The sequence below is a fragment of the Symphalangus syndactylus genome, chromosome 16, assembly GCF_028878055.3.
Source record: "Symphalangus syndactylus isolate Jambi chromosome 16, NHGRI_mSymSyn1-v2.1_pri, whole genome shotgun sequence".
Lineage (NCBI taxonomy): Eukaryota > Metazoa > Chordata > Mammalia > Primates > Hylobatidae > Symphalangus > Symphalangus syndactylus.
Genome location: NC_072438.2, coordinates 22,767,230 through 22,788,269, shown reverse-complemented (window position 1 = coordinate 22,788,269; position 21,040 = coordinate 22,767,230). Strand labels below are relative to the sequence as shown.

At 43.3% G+C, this 21,040-nt stretch overlaps 1 protein-coding gene and 2 long non-coding RNA genes across 17 annotated transcripts in view; 2 read left to right on the top strand and 1 right to left on the bottom strand.

Moving 5' to 3' along the window:
* Window positions 1-3,078, bottom strand: part of CPEB2 (cytoplasmic polyadenylation element binding protein 2) — a 69,047-nt gene extending 65,969 nt beyond the window's left edge. For 6 of the 11 annotated variants that reach the window (XM_055246349.2, XM_055246351.2, XM_055246346.2 and 3 more), the window contains exon 1: window positions 1,402-3,078. In XM_055246349.2, the coding sequence (XP_055102324.1) occupies window positions 1,402-3,078 (1,677 nt within the window). The other 5 variants (XM_055246353.2, XM_055246354.2, XM_063619407.1 and 2 more) reach the window with 5 other exon arrangements.
* Window positions 1,442-21,040, top strand: part of LOC134732717 (uncharacterized) — a 68,206-nt gene continuing 48,607 nt past the window's right edge. For 2 of the 5 annotated variants that reach the window (XR_010116166.1, XR_010116168.1), the window contains exons 1-2: window positions 1,442-1,541; window positions 18,128-18,221. This is a non-coding gene — a long non-coding RNA (uncharacterized lncRNA). Of the gene's footprint in view, window positions 1,542-1,636; window positions 1,714-3,460; window positions 3,545-18,127; window positions 18,222-21,040 lie in introns of those variants that run through there. The other 3 variants (XR_010116170.1, XR_010116167.1, XR_010116169.1) reach the window with 3 other exon arrangements.
* On the top strand, window positions 3,560-10,584 carry LOC129464895 (uncharacterized). The gene is made up of 3 exons (XR_008651798.2): window positions 3,560-4,180; window positions 5,283-5,426; window positions 10,493-10,584. It is a non-coding gene; the product is annotated as an uncharacterized lncRNA (long non-coding RNA).

Here is a 21,040-nt window from a genome sequence, read left to right as displayed (position 1 = left end):
AAACTGTTCACTGTCACTTTGGTTAACTTAGATAAACTTAACTTTCACTTGGGTTAATTTAGATAATATTCACTTCAAAAAGACTAATCCTTGAAAACGTTGGTCAACTGAAAAAGTTATGGGGTTAAGGTCATATTTTGCGTCTCTGTCAATCCTTAATCACGAAAATAGAAAATGGACTTAAACAAAATGAACTCTGCAACAAATGCTAACAAGATTCAAAACCAACAAGACACTCTTTCACTGTCAATTTACCAATCTAGCGGTCACCCAAAAATTGTATTGAGAGAATAACAAAAAAGATCTTGAATCAAAAAAGATCCGGAAAATAAAAATTCTGCCCAGTGTCATTTCACAGTATTACCTACTGAAAATACACATGGCCCACATATTCCCTTGTAGAAGGTTAAGGCAACCAAAAAATGTACCGAAAGTCTACGAGGAAACACACTAATCCCAGATCCAAGTTCAGTTTTGTCTTAAAGCCCACAAAACATGACCCCAACATTGAAAAGCACAGAAACTAAGACAATCGTGGGATATCTCGTTTTGAACCCGAGCCGTCACTAACAGTTTCTCTTTCTCAGTCCTGTGACAGCCGAGGAGGTGGCCCCGCGGGAACCAGGTCCTGCGAGGAGGGCGGTCGGCCGCTCCCTCCCGACTCGCCGGCGGCCCAGGGTGCAGCGCTGCCGGCAGGTTGATCCGGCGGAGCTTTGGGAGCAGCTCGATTGACCGCCCGGGGGGCTGAGGCTTCTAGGCGAGATCCCCGCCGGCCAATTAAGAATAAACAAACTCCAAAGGAAAAAAACCCATTCCGCCTTCCCTCATTGGACGGCGAGACAGAGTCTTGGGCTCCTCCACACGCACCTTTTCCAGCAATCATTTTTCCCCTGCCCAAGTTCATTTCCCACGGCCGCTCTTCTGAGGCCCCCGGCCCGCCCCCGGTCCTCGCCGCGCCTCCCCAAGTCTGGGGTCCGGGGCGGCGGCCCTCCAGGCCCAGGGCACGGGGCGGATCCCGGGGTGCGCCAGCTAGAAGGGCCGGGTTGAGACGCCGCGCCTGGCCGCCCGCGGTCCCGGCGCTATTCAGCCCCTGCCCCAGTCTCCACTGCTGCGCCGGGACGTTCGAGGGGGCGCCCGGCCAACAGCGGCTCCCAGCGCGAACTCGTCTCCCACGCCCCCGCAGCCCACGGTGGCCACTGCCCTCCCAACCTGCCGGGGGCTGGGGTTCCGAGTCCTGTCACGGTTGTCCGCCCTCTCAGTCCCACTCTCACTTGGGCAAGTAGCCCCCGTCGCGGTTTCTCTCCGGGGTAATGTCGGGTCCCCGGCCGCCCTGCCGCCGCCTCCGTCCCCCGCCCGCGGTCTCCCGGTCCCGTGGCGCGGCCAGGCCGCCGCCTGCCGTACCTGGTGGTGGTTAGAGGAGTTCCTCTGCTGCAGGAAGGCGGCGGCCGCCGCCTGGTGCTGCTGCTGGAGCTGCGGGCTGACGGGCGACCTCCGGCTCTGCGGCTGCTGCGGCGCCGCTGGCGGCGGGGGCTGTTGTTGAGGTAAATTCATGGCGGGCGGCGGCGGAGGGGGCACAGCGGTCGCCGAGAAGGGGCCGCCGAAGCCGCCGCCGCCGCCGCCGCTCGTCGGCACGCTGAGCCCAGTGCAGCCGTGCGGCGACACGGGCGAGAAGCTCGGGAAGAAGGCCGGGTTCATGGACGACGGTAGCCCGGGGTAGAAGCCGTTCTCTGAGTCGGGGCTGGGCGGCGGCATGGCGCTGAGCGAGCCGCCGCTGCCGCCGCCCGGGGTGGTGGCAGACGAGCCGGGCGGCTGCGGCTGCGGCTGGGGCGGCTGCTGGGGTGGCGGTGGCTGCTGCTGCGGCTGGGTCGGCGGCGGCTGCTGGGGCTGGGGTGGCGGCGACGCGGTCTGCACCGACCAGGGGGTGCCGAAGCCGGGCAGCGGCGGCGGCGACGCGGAGCCGCCTCCCCCTCCGCCTCCTGGGGGCCCCCCGCCCCCGCCGCTGCCGCCGCCGCCGCCGCCGCTGCCCGGGTGTGGAAGGTCCGGGCTCTGCAGGCTGCTGAAGGCGCCCGCGCCAAGCGCACCTCCGGGCAGGAGGTTACTGGGACTGTTGAGCAGAGGGTGGTTGGGGGACTCCATGGAGCCCGGCGCGGGGTTCACCGGCGGCGTCGAGGAGGCCAAGCCCGCATTGGGGGACTCGGCGGCGCTGCCTTCGCCCGCGGCTGGGGTTTTGCGAGGGCTGCCCGCGCCTCCGTGGCGGCGCCGCGGGGCTGCGGGCGGCGAGGGAGGGAGCTGCGGGAGCGGGGGCAGGTCGGCCGGACGCTGCCGCGGGGCGAAGTCCTGGGGCGAGAGGTGCTGCGGATGCGGGAGGCTGAACTGCTGCGGCGGCTGTTGCTGCTGGCGCTGAGCGAGCTGCGCCGGCTGGAGGAGCGGGCCGGCTGGCGGCGGCGGCGGCGAGCTGAACCGACCAGGGCAGTGGAGCGGCAGAGGCGGCGGCGGCTTCGAGTCCGGAGGGTGGGGAAGGTGGGGAGGGCTGAACTCTTTCCTCTTCTGGCTGCTCAGCTGCTGCTGCTGCCGCTTACTGAAGTCCTGCGGGGAGGAGGTGCGGCAGCAGCAGCAGGAGGAGGCGGAGGAGGAGGAGGGGTGGTGCAGACTCGGTTTGAAGTCCTGGGAGGGGAGGAGGTGGGTCACACCCGCGATCGTGCCGCCGCCGGGGTGGTGGTTGGGGAGTTTCTCCGTGGCCGCCGCCCCCGAAAGCGGCCGCGCCGGCTGCTGTGTCAGCCCCAGCAGCAGCTCATCCTGCATGGTCTGCTGATGCGCCAGGAACGGGGAGGAAGAGGAAGCGGCGGCGGCCAGGCTGCCCGCGCCGCCGCCAAGGGGGATGGAGAAGGGGGAGGCGGCCTCTAAGAAGCCGGTGACAGGCAACGGTGGTGGCGACAGCGGGCCGAAGGGCGTGGCGGAGGGCAGCGGGTTGGCGGACCCCACGGCGTAAGGATCGTACGCCTCGCCGCTGAACGGGGGCCCGGGACTGCTACTTCGGAGCGGGGCGGTCTGCAGCACCCCAAACCCGAAATCCCTCATTTATCAGGCCGGCGGCAGCGGGAGGAGACGCTCCTCGTCCCCTGCCCCACCTAGGAAGCCGCCGGCGCTGGGGTTGCGCGGCCGTGGTGGAAGGAGGGGGAGTCAGTGAGAGAGAGAGAGAGACACCGTGACTGAGCCAGGGGGCACCGACTTCGGCCCCACCACCCCTCGCGGCGATCGCCGCCGCCGCCGCCGCCTCCCGAGACCGGCTCGGGCGCCGCAGCCGCCGCCGTCGCAGTCGCCGTAGCCGCCCTGGCCGCTTAAGAACCCCGGAACGTGCGTCAGCGCCACCTCACAATCGCGCCGCCCCCCGCGGTGCGTCCCGGCACGCGCGGGCGCGAGGCCACCGCGCCCCCGGTCGCCCCTCCCCGCCCCTCATTAATATGCAGACGCAGCCGAGGGCGCGCTCGCGCTCCCGGGAGGGCGGGAGCGAGCGGCGTGTCTCTTTGGGTCTCTCCGCTCCCGGGTAAATGGACAGGCCGGTTGGGGTGGGGGTCGGCTGGCAAACAGTGGTCGGGAGCACTGGGCGGGCGCGCGCACGAGGGCAAGCACGCGCGGGAGGGAGGGACGGTTCCTGGGCAACGGCCCCTCCCTGGCGCGGGATCCGCGCAGAGTCTGCCCGGGTCGCACGCGTCTCCGCCCCTCGCGGTGCCTCCTCCTTCCTGTCACCTCGGTTCCGCCCTGGGTGGGGAGAAGCCCTGTTGCACCACTCGGGCTTCCCAGAGCGGGGCTGGCCCGCGGGGGAAACTGAGGCCCGGGACCCCGACCGGCGCCTGCACTGTGCGAGCCCGCGTAGAAATAGGCGCCCGAGGGGCCCCCAGCGCAACGCTGGAGCTCGGCCCAGCCCCGGGGGTCCTGTGGTGAACTGGCATCTGGGCTCTGCAGGCCTGAAGTCCGCTGAGCGCCTCGACCTGCAACTCTAGACCCCAAGTCCCCGATCTAGGGCCTCCTTGTCGCCCTAGAAAGCGCCCTCTAAGCTTGTTTCTGTTTTTAGGCGTTGGTAGGGGTGCTGTCACCGACATCCTATAGCCGCCGAGGGTGTTTCTGTAGGGTAAACATGAAGCCTCGGAGCCTCGGCTATATTCCAGGCATTTTCACTTGGGTAAGAAGGAACAAAGTCCCTGGAACAAACACGCTCCGCGTGGTTATTTACACACTCGGATGGGTGGAACGGGTTTCACGGCGAGCTCCCATGGTAACCCCGGGCCAGCTCCGCTTCATAAAAGCGTTTCGTGTGCCATCATCAGGGCTGCAGCGTGGGACTCCTCCCCACCACGTTCATTCCGGCGTCCCCGCCCCTTCCCCCCAGGGAGACTCTAATTTATTCCTAAGGTTTATGAATTTTCAAGGGAGAAATAGTTCTTACATCAGGGAAAAAAGGAGGTTCTGACTCAGCAGCAGACTTGTTGAGACTTGCAAAATGGAAGGGAGAGAGCTTTCCATGGTAGAGCTCTTTAGAAGCATTAGAGGAGGAACTAATCCTGTGTGTTTCCTTTGGAATGGAAACCTTTTACATAAAGTATTTGAAGGTCTAGATAAGGAATAACAGTGATCCATACTACATGATGAGATGAACTTCATGTTCCTGTTTTGTAATTTTAACTGTTTTGCTTGATGCTTAGAAAAATGAAACTATTAAATGAATCCTAGAATATAGACTCAAACCCCCAAAGCAATAGAAGGTGGATTCAGACTTTACTTGATTTTGGTTTACAAGTGAACTAAGATTAAATATTTAATTTTATAAATTAGCATACTCTTACTGATGTAGGCAGAGTGTACATTTTTATAAGTCCTCATTCTCTATTTGAATTCTACTTCTGTTCAGTGTCTCATTTATATAAATCGAAATAAACACGGTAGAAAGAGAGCAACATTGCCCCCAGGGAACTATATTTCATGTATAATGTTTATCTCTGCTATCCTGCCCAATGAGCCAAGTTTTATGTTGCCTTTACAATAAGGAAAAAGTACTTTTAAAAAAACTCAAATGGTTCAGAATTTGGTCAGTTGAATAGAATAGAAAATTGGTTCAACTTAATTAATTTCAAAATCATTTTTAACAATCAGGCAAAATGTAGAACTGGAGAAGTATTTTTATTCTAAATTACAATGTCTAGAAAATAACCTGAGCTCAGAATTTAAAATATAAATGGTTATTTTCACAGTACATACTGACATCTTAAATATTCATTTTTTAAAAGGTATTGTGCAGGAAAAAAAACTACTTCTGCAACTAAGGAATGTAAAGTCTTAACAACGGATGAATTTTTTTCCAAGTACAGTTGTATTTGATTGGAATCATTTGCAGATCCAACAACAAATCTTGAAATAGGGGGAAAATACAGGTATAAACCTTAGCTCAATTATCCATTACTAACACCGCAGTTAGTAAAGAGGAGAGAGCACATAGTTTTAAAAGCTAACTGGTTCCTTTCTGGGCTAGAGTTTTGAACAAAAACAAGATTTCTTAGTGCTCTGGTACTAGTTTTGTCTTAGAGGATTTAGAGCTCTCTGAAATGGGGAAAAGCCATCAAGTTTGTTATTACATAATAATGTCAAACTTCATATTAAGTACACCAAATTCCAAATCCTGCCAGGGCCTCTACTCACTGCTTTTGTGAGGGCCCCATTTTTTCAGAGCAGAAAGTTACTTTCTGACATCTTGTAAGCTGGTGATCTTGCCCTTATTGAAAATATTCAAATGAAAAGATTTCCTAGAGTGGAGAGTGGAGTGGGGTAGGGAGAAGGAGCAGCAAGTGGTGAGGAGGGACTATGGTCCTCTAGCAGTTTGTATGCCAAGATCTTATGAGTCCATTTAATGATTTTTGTTTGTTTGTTTTTTACGTGAAAATATTTTGACTCATGATCATTAACTAGGACCTTGACTTTGTATTTGACAGTCCCTTATTCATTTACTCCCACTGTCCTGGGCAAGTGTTTTTAAAAATATTTTTGCTACAACCCAATATATGTGCAAGTACACACTCATGCAACTGAAATACACCTGCTATGAAGCAATTCTTTTAATAATGCAACAAACTCCTTTTTATAATTCTATTTTCATTTTAAAATCACGTTTGATCTCAAATTACAAAGTTGGTTTTAACACCCTCTATCAGATTATGAGCTGAAAAACCACTGTCCTAGGAGACCATTTCAAACATTCTGCTCAATCTGAAAACCTCTTGTCACATCTCTCCTACATGCATCTGCTAGCATATAGCACTCTCAGCTGCTGAGCTACATGCTTATTTCACGGAGAAAAGAGAAGCAACCACAGGAGAATTTCCACAGTTTCCCTGCATCTCTCCCTGCACACCTTGCCTTCCCTCTCGATACAATGGATGGCCCATCTGTCCACACTCCTGTCTAAGGCCAGCCTCTCCACTGGCGGAGCAGATCCTACCTCTAACCTACTCAAGACATGGGCTCCAACAGTTTTCTCTCTCTCCCCTTCATCATGACCTCTTTCCTCTCCAGGAAACACTTCCATGTGCACAAAAACTTGCTTTACTAGGTCTCACCTTTGAAAAATAAAGCCAAAACCTTTTGACCTTATATTCTCCCTCCTTTAGCTACTGCCTTCTTTTTCTGCTTTTACATTGCCTGAACAACTTGCCCATTTGACTGTCTCATAGATACCTCAAATTAAACATGTCAAAAATTAAACTCCCTGCCTCACTGGTCCCGATCCCTGTGGCGCTCCATTGTTCTAGTTCCCATTTGGCACTCCATTGTTCTAGTTGCTCAGGCCAAAAACCCTGGAGTCATTCTTCACTTCTATCCTTCTTGCATCATATCCAAGCCATCAGAACATGTTGCTTGTCCTACCTTTAAATTATTGGCATAACCTAGAGATATCGTGGGTTTGGTTCCAGATTACCACAATAAAGCAAATATCCCAATAAAGCAAGTCACACCAATTTTTTGGTTTCCCAGTGCATGTAAAAGTTATGTTTACAGTATATTATAGTCTAAACATAACTTCTCAATTATAGTCTAAACATAACTTGTAATTATGTTTAAAGAAGTGCACAGTAGCATTATTCTGAAAAATATACACACGTTAATTTAAAAATACTGCTAAAAAGTGCTAATGATCATCTGAGCCTTCAGCAAGTTATAATCTTTTTGTCAGTGGAGGGTCTTGTCTTGACATTCATGGCTGCTGACTGATCAGCATGGTGGTGGCTGAAGGCGGAGGTGGTTGTGGCAATTTCTTAAGACAAAAATAGAATTTGTCACATAGATTGAATCTCCCTTTCATGAAAGATTTCTCTGTAGCATGCAATGCTGTTTGATAGCATTTTGTCCATAGAACTTCTTTCAAAATTAGTCAGTCCTCTCAAAACCTGCTAATGCTTTATCATCTAAATTTATGTAATATTCTAAATCTTTTCTTGTCATTTCAACAGTGTTCATAGCATCTTCACCAGGAGTAGATTCCATCTCAAGAAACCACTTTCTTTGCTTATTCATGAGCAGCAACTCCTTCTCTTTTCAAGTTTTATTGTAATATTGCAGCAATTCAGTCACATCCTCAGGCTCCACTTCTAATTCTAGTTCTCTTGCTATTTTTTACCACATCTGCAGTAACTTCCTTCACTGAAGTCTTGAACCCCTCGAAGTCATCCAAGAGGGTTGGAATCAGCTTCTTCCAAACTCCAGTTAATGTTGATATTTTTACCTCCCATGAGTCACAGATATTCTGAATGGCAGCTAGAAGGGTGAATCCCTTCCAGAAGGTTTTCAATTTACTTTGCCCTTATCCATCAGAGAAATCACGATGGCAGCTATAGCCTTATGAAATTTATTTCTAAAATAATACTTGAGGCCGTCCTGGTGACAACTTAGTGATTTTAAATTTTAAAATGAAAATAGAATTATAAAGAGGAATTTGTTGCATTATTAAAAGAATTGCTTAATAGCAGCTTTATTTCAAAACAATCCCAGCACTTTGGGAGGCCAAGGCGGGCAGGTCACTAGAGGTCAGGAGTTCGAGACCAGCCTTGCCAACATGGTGAAAACCGTTCATTTTTAAAAATACAAAAATTAGCTGGGCATGGTGGTGCATGCCTGTAATCTCAGCTAATCGGGAGGCTGAGGCAGGAGAATCGCTTGAACCTGGGAGGCGGAGGTTGCCGGGAGCCAAGATAGTGCCACTGCACTCCAGTCTTACAGCCAGAGCCAGACTTTGTCTCAAAAATAATAATAATAATACTTGAAACTCATAATTATTCCTGAATCCATGGGCTGCAGAATGGATGTTAGGTTAGCAGGCATGAGAACAACAATTATCTTGTACATCTCCATCAGAGCTCTTGGGTGACCAGGTACATAGTCAATGAGCAGTAATATTTTGAGAGGAATCTTCTTTTCTAAGCAGTAGATCTCAACAGTAGACTTAAAATGTTCAGTAAACTATGCTCTTTCCAAGTTTTGTGGTTCCATTTACCGAGCACAGGCAGAGTAGACTTAGCAGAATTCTTAAGGGCCCTAGGATTTTCAGAATGATTAATGAGCATTGGCTTCAAGTTAAGGTCACCAGCTACATTAGCCCTTAAGAAAAGAGTCTGTCTTTTGAAGCTTGAAGCTAGGCATTGACTTCTCCAGCTATGGAAGTCCTAGATGATATCTTCTTCCAATAGAAGGCTGTTTTTTCTACAGTGAAAACTTATTATTTAGTGTAGCCACCTTCGTCAATTATCTTAGCTAGATTTCTAGATAACTTGCTGCAGCTTCTCCATAAGCACTTTCTGCTTTACCTTGCACTTTTATGTTACGAAGATGGCTTCTTTCCTTAAACACGAACCCACCTCTGCTAGCTTCAAACTTTTTTCTTCTGCAGCTTCCTCACCTCTCACAGCCTTCATAGAATTGAAGAGAGTTAGGGCCTTGCTCTGGAATAGGCTTCAGCTTAAGGGAATGTTGTGGCTGGTTTAATTTTCTCTATCCAGACCATTCACACTTTTTCTATATCAGCAATAAAGTTGTTTCACTTTCTCGTCACTCATGTGCTCACTGGAATTAGCACTTTTCATCTCTTTCAAGAACTTTCCCTTTGCATTCAGAACTTGCTGACTACTTGGTGCAAGAGGCCCAGCTTTCAACCTATTTCAGCTTTCCACATACCTTCCTCACTAAGCCTAATTATTTCTAGCTTTTCATTTAAAGTGAGAGACACGTGCCTCTTCCTTTCACTTGGAATACTTAGAGGTCATTAGAGTGTTATTAATTGGCCTAATTTCAATATTGTTGTGTCTCAGGGAATAGGGAGGCCCAAAGCCTTTATTGATTAGATTATTGTCTTATATGGTTGTGGTTTATGGTGTCCCAAAACAATTACACTAGTAACATTAATATTATGATCACAGATCCCCAAAATAGATATAATAATAATGACAAAGCTTTAAATAATGCAAGAATTACCAAAATGTAACACAGAGATACAAATTGAGCCATGCTGTTGGGAAAATTGTGCTGATAGACTTGCTTGATGCAGGGTTGCCACAAACCTTCAATTTGTAAAGAATACATTATCTGAGAAGCACAGTGTAGCAGAGCACAATAAAGCAAGGAGTGCCTGTATATCCAGAATCCAAGCACTTCACCCCATTCTCACCACAAGCAGCCTGGGCCAGGCTACATCGTTGCTCTCACCTACTAACTTGTATGCCAGCTTCTCATCTTGCCCCTCTCCAGTCTATTCCCAGCATAGCAGTCGGGATGATACTTTTGAAATGGAAGACAGGTCATGTCAACTCCTCTGACTAAATACTTACATTTTCTCAGAATAGAAGTCAAAACATTTTAATAACCAAAAGTTTCTTCGGAATCGCTCCTGCCACCACTAACCCCTCTGAGAGCTTCCCTACAGTGGAATGCTTATTTCTCTAACAGCCCAGGCCAATTCAGCCTTAGGGTCTTTACCCTCACGATTCCTACACCTGGAATACTTGTCTCCTAAGTAGCAACAGGGCTCACTTAATCATGTTTTTATCATTTTTTTTTCATGTCTCTCTCACTTAGGTCTCTGCTAAAAGTCATTTTTCAGTGATGTCTTTCCTGACCACCATTGTAAAATAACAACCCCCCCCGACTCTTTCCCAGCCTTCTTATTCCTCATAAGGTGTTTGTTTTTCCATCTGACCCACTATGTGCTTGAACTATTTATCTGTCCTCTCTCTGAGATCACAAGCCCATGAGGAAAGGTCCATGCCTGTTTTGTTCACTGTTGTATCCTCAGCACTTACAACAATGCCTTGCACATAGTAGGCTTTCAAGAGTTGGGAAATGCATGCACTGAATAAAGGGATTGTTGAATTAATAAATAGCAATTTTAGGAAATGATAGCTAAAGGAATACAATAGTAATACAAGGGTCTGTTTATAAATTGTTAATTTGTTTTCAGAAGCTATCCAAGCACCATGCAGATGCTCCTAGGATTCTTAAACAAGCCAAAAATAATTCCAGGCATTGTCAGATATAGGATAAGTGCATGAAGACAGGTAAGTCATCCCAGGACTGTAACACTGGGGATTAGATAACCCTGGAGTACAATGGGCAAGACTTCTGTCTCAGGAGCCTAGAGTTGGGACTGGGACTCCAGGCTCCAGGAACACAGGGGTTCATTGCAGGAGCTTGAACAAAGAAAGGAGTCAAGACCCCAGCTCATAGAAACGGAACCAGTTCAGGAGGCACTGCGGTTAAGGTCAACTGGATGCCTTATCTCCATGCTGCTGGTTTCTTTCTGTGGCAGAGCCCATGCCCATAAATGTAATTAGCCCCACAGAATGGGAAAGCTTTGAGTCTTTAGATGGGAGCTAATTAGTTCTGGTTTGGAGTTGGAAAAGGAGAAAGTAGAAATTAAGATTCATTCTGACCTTGTCCAACTTCAAGGTGCTTTATTGATGTGGCACTCAAGAGTAGTACCATCCTCAATTACTTCTAGTTCTCCTACTTTTCTAAACTTTCCTTCATAATTTCCTCCGTCGCTTTCTCCTTACATATTCTTTACGTGTGAGAGTTCCTTAGGCTTATGTTTCTGGTCCTTTTCTATATTTCTACCTATTTTTTCTGGATGAATTTTTATCATGTTTTCAAACATCATCTAAATGCTAATGTCTTCCAAATCTATCTCTTTATCCTCATGGTCAAAATCGTATTTCCAGCGGCCTGTTTAACAGTTTGACCTGGGTGTCCTTCAGCCACATGAATTCAACGTGTCTATACCTGCATTCAACATCTTCCCTAAAATCTGCTTCTCCTATTTTGCGTCTTGTCTTGGCTGACGTCATCATCACACAACCAGTTTCTCAAGCTGAAACATGAGTCATCCTCTTCCTTCATCTCTCACCCTCCCAAGACAATTGTCAACCTCTGTCAATTATACTGCAGAAATGTTGCTCAAATGTAATTCCTTCATGTATCTCCGCATTCCCCTTGCCTTTCACGTACCTGGAACACAAGTGCCCAATAAGTATTTGTTGACTAGTAATTGCCCAATGAATGCTGTAAGAAGAAAAGATGAAGAAAAGGAGAAAACAAGGTAAGGAAAGGAAGAAGGGAGATGGAAGGAAGGAAAGAGGCAGATGTTTGCAAAGCATGCTTTACAAAGACATGAGCCATTTTGTGGATAACTGTAGCATTGTTGCCTTATGTTTACTGGAGAAAAAATAAAATGAATAACCATAATAACAATGACAAAAAAGTTATTTTCCTTCCCAGTATTTTTTCCTTGACAATACCAAACTAAAAGTTTCATTCTGGTTATTACGATCTCCATTCTGGTTATTATGCCATACAAAGATGAACTCATTGACAAAGAAAAATATCAAGAATCTTCCCCTGATGACAAAGTATAGCCCCAAAACTTAATAGAAGGTCTTTGTTACCCTTTGTGGCACCCTGGGGGATTTTTCATCCCACTCCAATACCCCCACCTAGGAGAGAACCTGTCAGTCTCTCCAGTAATTTCTGCCACGATGCTCACTGGGCCCTTACGTAGACTGACTTGCTTCTCTATTGCTACTTATCTTGTATCTTTAAGGCCATGTGAACTCGATTGAATTACAAGTCTTTGTAGGCAGTTGCTATGCCTTATATGTTCTTTAATTTTCCTAGTTCTTATTGATTGATTTAGGTATTCAGAAACTCTTTGTTGAGTGCCTGCTCTGTACCAGACACTGTGCAAGGCACTATAGGTATAACTGTGAAAAGAACAGAAAACATATCCATTATTCTGTACATCCTCACAGAGGCTGTAAATAAATACTGTTGACATCAGTTATGATAATTGCCAACCCTAATTGTCTGGGCAGAGTCATAAACAGTGAGATTGTAGGCTGAAACTGACCTACTAAATTGGAATCCTACTTGCTGCAATATGACCTTGCCAGGCTGGTCATTGGTGGAGCCTTGTGATCTATACAGAATATTGAGGTAAGGCAAATCTAGCAAGAAGGCAGAAAAAATTACACACCGAAGCTCATCTCAATCCTGGCTTGAAATGGGATTTCTATTATTTCTTTTTCTTGTCACAATATACTTTGTGAGTAGATAAAGCAAATAATATTTTTTTTTTATTGTTGGAAAACCAAAGCCCAGAGGTAAAGTCATTTGCTTGAGATGGTTTGCATAGACTGAGATTAATGCCCCCATCTCCTCATTTCTCAGTCTCTTGCTTCATTAGTTGGCCCTCAGGTTAGTGCTAGAAGCAAAGACAAAGAGTGGGCCACTGCTCAGCAAGTACCTGAGCAAAACAGAGTCACAGGGACACACGCTTAAAAACGGTGCTTGGGTATATATATATATCCTGAGGACTTGAAACCAGTATGTCGAAGCGATGTCTGCACTCTTGTGTTCACTGTAGCATTAGTCGCAGTAGTGAAGACATGGAAACAACCTAAAAGTGTTCACCAATAGATGAATGGATAAAGCAAATGTAGCATATATACACAGTGGAATACTATTCAGCCTTAAAAAAGAAGGAAATCTGGCTATCTGCAACAACGTAGATGAACTTGGAGGATATTATATAAGTGAAATAAGCCAGGTACAGAAAGGTAAAAACTAAATGTTCTCACTTATATGTGGAATCTAACACAATCAAATTCATGGAAGCTGGGAATAGAATGGTGGCTATCGAGGCCAGGGGCTGGGAGAACAGGGAATGTTAGTCAAAGGGTAGAAAGTTGTAGTTAGATTTAAAATGATAAGTATTTAAGCTGATGGTTATGTTAACTGGCTTGATTCAGTCATTCAACTCTGTATACATATAACATCACTGTGTATCCAATAATAATATACAATTATAATTCAAAAAATAAAACTTTTTTTTTTTTTTTTAAGCAACAGTGCCTGCTTCTACTAAAAGTTAAGGAGTGGAAGGGATAATCCTTCAAGCCTTCACAGTGACACCTAGCTACATGAATGAAAATTGGTAGTAGAGACCTCAGAGAGAAGCATTTTATTTTCAAAATAACATATCCCACAGAAAATCAGAGATATTCCTCACATATGCTTACTCATTTTTCTCCTATAGTAAGAATGGGGTCTGGCAGTATATATTGGATATATTGTATTTTTCCACATTGTGGAAAGCTAACTGCTTCAATTGATAAATTATTCTAGGCAGAGAAAAGTGATGCATCTTGACTAAATATTAAATATGTAGACTTGAAGTAGATGAAGAGCATTGCATCTATCAAATTTGACCTTAATATGTTTAGAATCTTAGAAGATTCAACATTTTAAATGTTTGTTTTTGAAGCTGTAAATGTTCAGTTAAAAAGAAATATCATGAAGCTTATATGGTAGCAGGCGTTATCACCAGCCTTTGTACAAGGATTGATTAAATGTAAAGACAAGAGAGGAAAAACATTCGGAGGGAAAAGGGATATTTGATTTTAGTGTTAGTTAGTGCTTCATTGTCAGTGCTAGCAATTCACTTTTGCTGTCTCCTTTTTTTCATGGAACTTGAGAAAGGACTGTAGGACTTTATGTCACCTCACATCCAAAATTCATTTATAGTGTAAGCCATTGTACTAACATTGGAGTATGCAATTCATAACAATAAGAAAAAACAGACCTCAATTTTCAATAGAAAAAAGATAGACAAACTGGTACGGAGAATAAGAAACTCTAAGATTTTCATAAGGACATGAATCGTATATATGAAAATACTGTTGTTTGTAGGCCCACAGTTGATGCATATTCATCCCATATTAAGAGATAGGGAGGAGTGATATGATGGACACACCAGGTCTACGGAGTCAGAGACGTGGCTTTTAGTCCGACTTCCTCTGTTACTATGTAACTTTGGCAGTTAAACTTTGGGAACCTCAGTATTCTCATCTGTGAAGGTAAAGACAAACATTACCTGTGAAGCAGGGGCTATGGTGATGATAATTAGTGATATTTTAAGTAGAGAGTCTTCTACACTGTTTGACAGAAAACAGATGTTTAAACAAACAGAAAAAACACCTTAGCTGTCATCTGCTATGCAGTTCAAGGTAAAGAGTAGATGAGAAAGCCAGCTTGAACACTGGTAGTCCTGGAGAATGGATAACCAAAGCAAAAACAAAGCAAAACAGTTACCAGACAACATGGAGGCTGGTAATGGCAGTGAAATCCTTGATTGCTAGCAGTGGAATGAGATATCCAAATAAAAAATGAGAAAAAAAAAAAGCTAAATTCCTCTTGGATCTGGAAAACATAAAAAATTTCTGAAAGTTAAATGTTAAACATATTCAATGACTGTTTTATCCCTCTAAGAAAGACCAGAGACCAGTTATGCAATTAGGGCAAACTCTGACTTTAAGGATATTACTGAATCCCACTACCAGTTCTGATATCGATGGGATGGGTTATATTTACCTGGGCATGTTAACTATCCTCATTCTCTGTTTTCTCCTCTGATAAATAACAGAGAAATATGTATGAAAACACCAAATGCTGTTAGAGCACTGATCTTCAAACTAGGATATGTCTAAATCATTGTGGTCCAATAGAAATACAACACAAGACATAAATGTGAGCTATATATGTAATGTGAACTTTTCTAGTAGCCACATTTTATTTTTTAGAGACAGGTTGTGGCTCAGTTGCCCAGGCTAGAGGGCAGTGGTGTGATCATAGCTCATTGCAGCCTCCCACCTCAGCTTCCCAAGTAGCTAGGACTACAGACGTACACTGCAATGCCTAGCTAATTTTTTTTTAAAGTTTTTGTAGAGATGAGGTCTCGCTATGTTGCCCAGGCTGGTCTCCAACTCCTGTACTCAAGCTAGCTTCCTGCTTTGGCCTCCCAAACTGCTGGAATTGCAGGTGTGCACTAGTCACATTTTAAAAATTAAAAAGGTACAAGTGAAATTAACTTGAGTAATGTATTTTATTTAAATCAATATATGCAAATTATTATTTCACCATGCAATTGATATACAAGTTATCACCACTTTACTGCTTTTTCTCCATCTATTAAGATAATTGTAGTTTTATGGTTTATTGTATTCATATAGTATATTAAATTGGTTGATTTTCGTATTTTAAGCCAACCTTGTATTCTTGGGATACATTTCATTTGGTTATGGTGTATAATCCTTTTTATATGTTATTGGATTTGGATTGCAAGCAATTTGTTGAGAATATTGGCATGTATGTTTATGGGGGTTATCAGCTTGTGGTGTTTTTTTCTTGTGATGTTTTCATCAGTTTTTGGTATTAGAGTAACTAATACTGGTCTCATAGAATGAGTTGGGAAGTATTACTTCTTATAATTTTTTTGTTAATAGTATGTGAAGTATTGATATTAATTCTTCTTTAAGTTTGTGGTAGAATTGGCGAGTAAAGCCATTTGGGCCTAGACTTTCCTTGTGGAAAGTTTAAAAATTGTTAATTCCTTCTCCTGCCTGATTGCCCTGGCCAGGGGGGTATTCAATTAGGAAAAGAGAAGTCAAATTGTCCCCGTTTGCAGATGACATGATTGTATATCTAGAAAACCCCATCATCTGAGCCCAAAATCTCCTTAAGCTGATAGGCAACTTCAGCAAAGTCTCAGGATACAAAATCAATGTGCAAAAATCACAAGCGTTCCTATACACCAATAACAGACAAACAGAGAGCCAAATCGTGAGTGAACTCCCATTCACAGTTGCTTCAAAGAGAATAAAATACTTAGGAATCCAACTTACAAGGGATGTGAAGGACCTCTTCAAGGAGAAATACAAACCACTGCTCAATGAAATAAATGAGGATACAAACAAATGGAAGAACATTCCATGCTCATGGGTAGGAAGAATCATATCATGAAAATGGCCATACTGCCCAAGGTAATTTATAGATTCAATGCCATTCCCATCAAGCTACCAATGACTTTCTTCACAGAATTGGAAAAAACTACTTTAAAGTTCATATGGAACCAAAAAAGAGCCTGCATTGCCAAGTCAATCCTAAACCAAAAGAACAAAGCTGGAAGCATCATGCTACCTGACTTCAAACTATACTACAAGGCTACAGTAACCAAAACAGCATGGTACTGGTACCAAAACAGAGATATAGACCAATGGAACAGAATAGAGCCCTCAGAAATAATGCTGCATATCTACAGCCATCTGATCTTTGACAAACTTGACAAAAACAAGAAATGGGGAAAGGATTCCCTATTTAATAAATGGTGCTGGGAAAACTGGCTAGCCATATGTAGAAAGCTGAAACTGGATCCCTTCCTTACACCTTATGCAAAAATTAATTCAAGATGGATTAAAGAATTAAATGTTAGACCTAAAACCATAAAAACCCTAGAAGAAAACCTAGGCAGTACCATTCAGGACATAGGCATGGGCAAGGACTTCATGTCTAAAACACCAAAAGCAATGGCAACAAAAGCCAAAATTGACAAATGGGATCTAATTAAAGAGCTTCTGCACAGCAAAAGAAACTACCATCAGAGTGAACAGGCAACCTACAGCATGGGAGAAAATTTTTGCAATCTACTCATCTGACAAAGGGCAAATTTACAAGAAAAAAACAACCGCATCAACAAGTGGGTGAAGGATATGAACAGACACTTCTCAAAAGAAGACATTTATGCAGCCAAAAGACACATGAACAAATGCTCATCATCACTGGCCATCAGAGAAATGCAAATCAAAACCACAATGAGATACCATCTCACACAGTTAGAATGGCCATCATTACAAAGTCAGGAAACAACAGGTGCTGGAGAGGATGTGGAGAAATAGGAACACTTTTACACTGTTGGTGGGACTGTAAACTAGTTCAACCATTGTGGAAGTCCATGTGGCGATTCCTCAGGGATCTAGAACTAGAAATACCATTTGACCCAGCCATCCCATTACTGGGTATATACCCGAAGGATTATAAATCATGCTGCTATAAAGACACATGCACATGTATGTTTATTGCGGCACTATTCACAGTAGCAAAGATTGGAACCAAACCAAATGTCCAACAATGATAGACTGGATTAAGAAAATGTGTCACATATACACCATGGAATACTATGCAGCCATAAAAAATGATGAGTTCATGTCCTTTGTAGGGACATGGATGAAGCTGGAAACCATCATTCTCAGTAAACTGTCACAAGGACAAAAAAACAAACACCATATGTTCTCACTCATAGGTGGGAATTGAACAATGAGAACACATGGACACAGGAAGGGGAACATCACACACCGGGGCCTGTTGTGGGGTGGTGGGGGATAGCATTTGGAGATATACCTAATGTTAAATGACGAGTTACTGGGTGCAGCACACCAACATGGAACATGTATACATATGTAACTAACCTGCACATTGTGCACATGTACCCTGAAACTTAAAGTATAATAAAGAAATTGTTAATTCAATTTGTGTTTGTTATAATCTATTCAGACTTTTCATTTCTTCTTATTTTAGTATGAGTTGTTGGTGTTTGGGAATTTGTTTATTTCATCTAGGCTTTCTAATTTGTTGATATACAATTGTTAATGGCATTCTCTTTTTTAAAAAGTTATTATTTACTTTTTTTTAATTAATTTTTTTGTAGAGATGATGCCTTGCTTTGTTGCTGGGCTGGTCTCGAATTCCTGGCTTCAAGTGATCCTCCTGCCTTGGCCTCCCAAAGTGCTGGAATTACAGATGTGAGTCACTGCATCCTGTCCATAGTGTTCTCTTCTAATCCTTTTTATTTCTATGAGGTTGGTGCTGAGGTCTCCTTTTTTATTCCTGATTTTAATAATTTGATTCCTCTTTTCTTGTTCAGCCTTACTAAGCGTTCATTAATTTTATTGATTTTTTAAATAAGTAACTTTTGATTTCATTGATGTTTGCTATTTATTATCTATTTCATTTATTTGTGCTTTAATATTTATAATGTTATTTATTCTGCTTGCTTTGGTTTTAGTTTATTCTTCTTGGTAGTTTTGAAAGATAGAAGTTTAGATTATTAATTTAAAATCTTCCTTCTTTTCATAATAAGCATTACAGCTACAAATTTCTCTCTGATTACTGCTTAAGCTGCACCTAATAAGTTTTGGTATGTTGTGTTTTTGGTCTCATTAATCTCAAATAATTTTCTAATTTGCCTTGTACATTTTAAAACCATTTGTTATTTAAAAGTGTTTAGATTACTTTTTACATATTTGCGTTTTCCAAATGTATTTGTTATTGTGACTTTTAAATGTATTCGATGACGGTCGAAGAACATCCTTTGTGTGATTTAACAGTCTTTAAATTTATTGAGGTTTTTTTTTATGGCCTCTTAACATACACTTTATCATGGAGAATTTTCACTGTATACTTGAGAAGAATGTATGCTCTGCTATTTTTAGAGTTTTCTATAGATATGTTACATCTAGTTAGTTTATAGTGTTGTTCAAGTCTTCAGCCATTATTGGAAGTAGGTTATTGATGTTTCCAATTATTATTAAATGTCTATTTCTCCTTTCAACTTATGTATTTTACTTCATGTTTTAGGAGGTTCTGTTGTTAGGTGCATTTGTGTTTTTTTTGTTTGTCTTCCTGATGAATTGACCCTATTATCATTATGTCTTTTTTTGACTCTAGTAACAAATCTTGTCTTAAAGCCCATTTTGTCTGATACTAGTATAGCCACTCCATTTCTCTTTTGGATACTGTTTTTATGGTATACAATTTTCTGTCTTTTCACTTTGGACTTACTTATAGCTTTGAATCTAGTGTGTCTATTGTAGATGGCATATGATTGAATTGTGTTTGCTTCATTCTGCATTCTCTGTCTTTTGACTGGAGAGAGATACGCATTTTTATTAGAGCAATGATATAGTCATTATTTGATAAATTGTACATTCATTGCTTTATTGAAAATTAGCTGGTAAGAATTATCATATTAATTTATATTCCTTTTATAATTGATGAGATGCATTACTTGTGTTAGATCTATATTAAGTTTGACGTCCTTTCATAATCTGTCTTATAGGATTCATTTTGTAATTTATTTCTCAATGTTCTATGGGTTTTATTGTTTTTTGTTTTTGAGATGGAGTCTTGCTCTGTTGCCCAGGCTGGAGGGCAGTGGTGTGATCTTGGCTCACTGCAACCTCCGCCTCCTGAGTTCAAGCAATTCTCCTGCCTCAGCATCCTGCATAGCTGGGATTACAGGTGCCCAACACCATGCCCAGCTAATTTTTTTATTTTTAATAGAGACAAGGTTTTGCCATGTTGGTCAGGCTGGTCTCGAACTCCTGACCTCAAGTGATATGCCTGCCTCGGCCTCCCAAAGTGTTGGAATTACAGGCGTGAGCCATCGCGTCCAGCCTCAATGTTTTAATAATATTTTTTGCAATGCAAATTAACACATTTGTTTGAATTGAAAAATAAAGGCAGGATTTTTCTGGAGGGAAAGTACAATTTGGCTTACTGGTTTGCCAATATATGTAGTACACATGTTCCATAAATTGAGCTAAATATGAAGGACCATAGTTTTGATTTTTTAAAAAATGTATAAAATTCAAGGACAAATATAATGCAAATGTGAGTTCAAAGAGAAAAAATCTAAAATTTTTAAATTAAAACATCTTTCTCATTAAAAAAAGATAGTTGTGGGTATCAGAGTGTTATGATATTCAGATTTCATTAAATACATTAAAAATAATAGTAATTTAAAGTGACAAAATAAAATATATACTGAAATTACATCCTTTGCAACAATTATTTCAACTTACAATATTTTTAGAGGACTTAAAATGTATGTATAAGACATTTAAAAGTGTTCAAATATGCAAGCTATGTTTTGGAAAATACTCAGTTTCTTTAGGTAATTCTTAAGGGAAAAAGTTTGAAGAATAGATTAAAACACACCAAACTCATAGTCTCTAGTTGCCTTAGTTACTACTATATTCCTAGTACCAATCACAGCCCCATGATTGAATGAGTGAATTAATGTGTTAAGTGCCCTGAATGGTATTGCAGATTACATACTTGCTGCCTAAAGAAAGGACAACCCAGGAGGCTGATGTTTTCCTGCCTAGGTTAGGTAATTAGTTAGTAGGTAGAGAGCTGGGTCTTGATGTAAATGGGGGAAGGAAAGGGCTACCTACAATCCTGACTCTCTTCCAGACAGCCCTGGATGGCTACGTTTACCTTTGGCAGACCCTAGATAATGACAGTAAGATTAGGACCTAGATGTAAGAGAGCTCAGCAAAGTGTTAAGATCCATACACAGCAATTACCTTGAATTCTACACACTTTTCTGGAGCATCTACTTCTTGCCTGGCACTCTGCGAGGCACTGGGCATGGAAAGGTGAAGATGACAAGGTATGTGGGCAATATACTTAAAGAAAGAGTTCTGATGAAGCAGGATAAATGCTCTAAGAGGAACATGTCATGTTATAGGTTCAAGTACTGGAAACTGCAGTTATTTGACCATTTTGGCCTACCAAAAACTGGTAACTCATATGGTTCAACCTACATGTTATATGC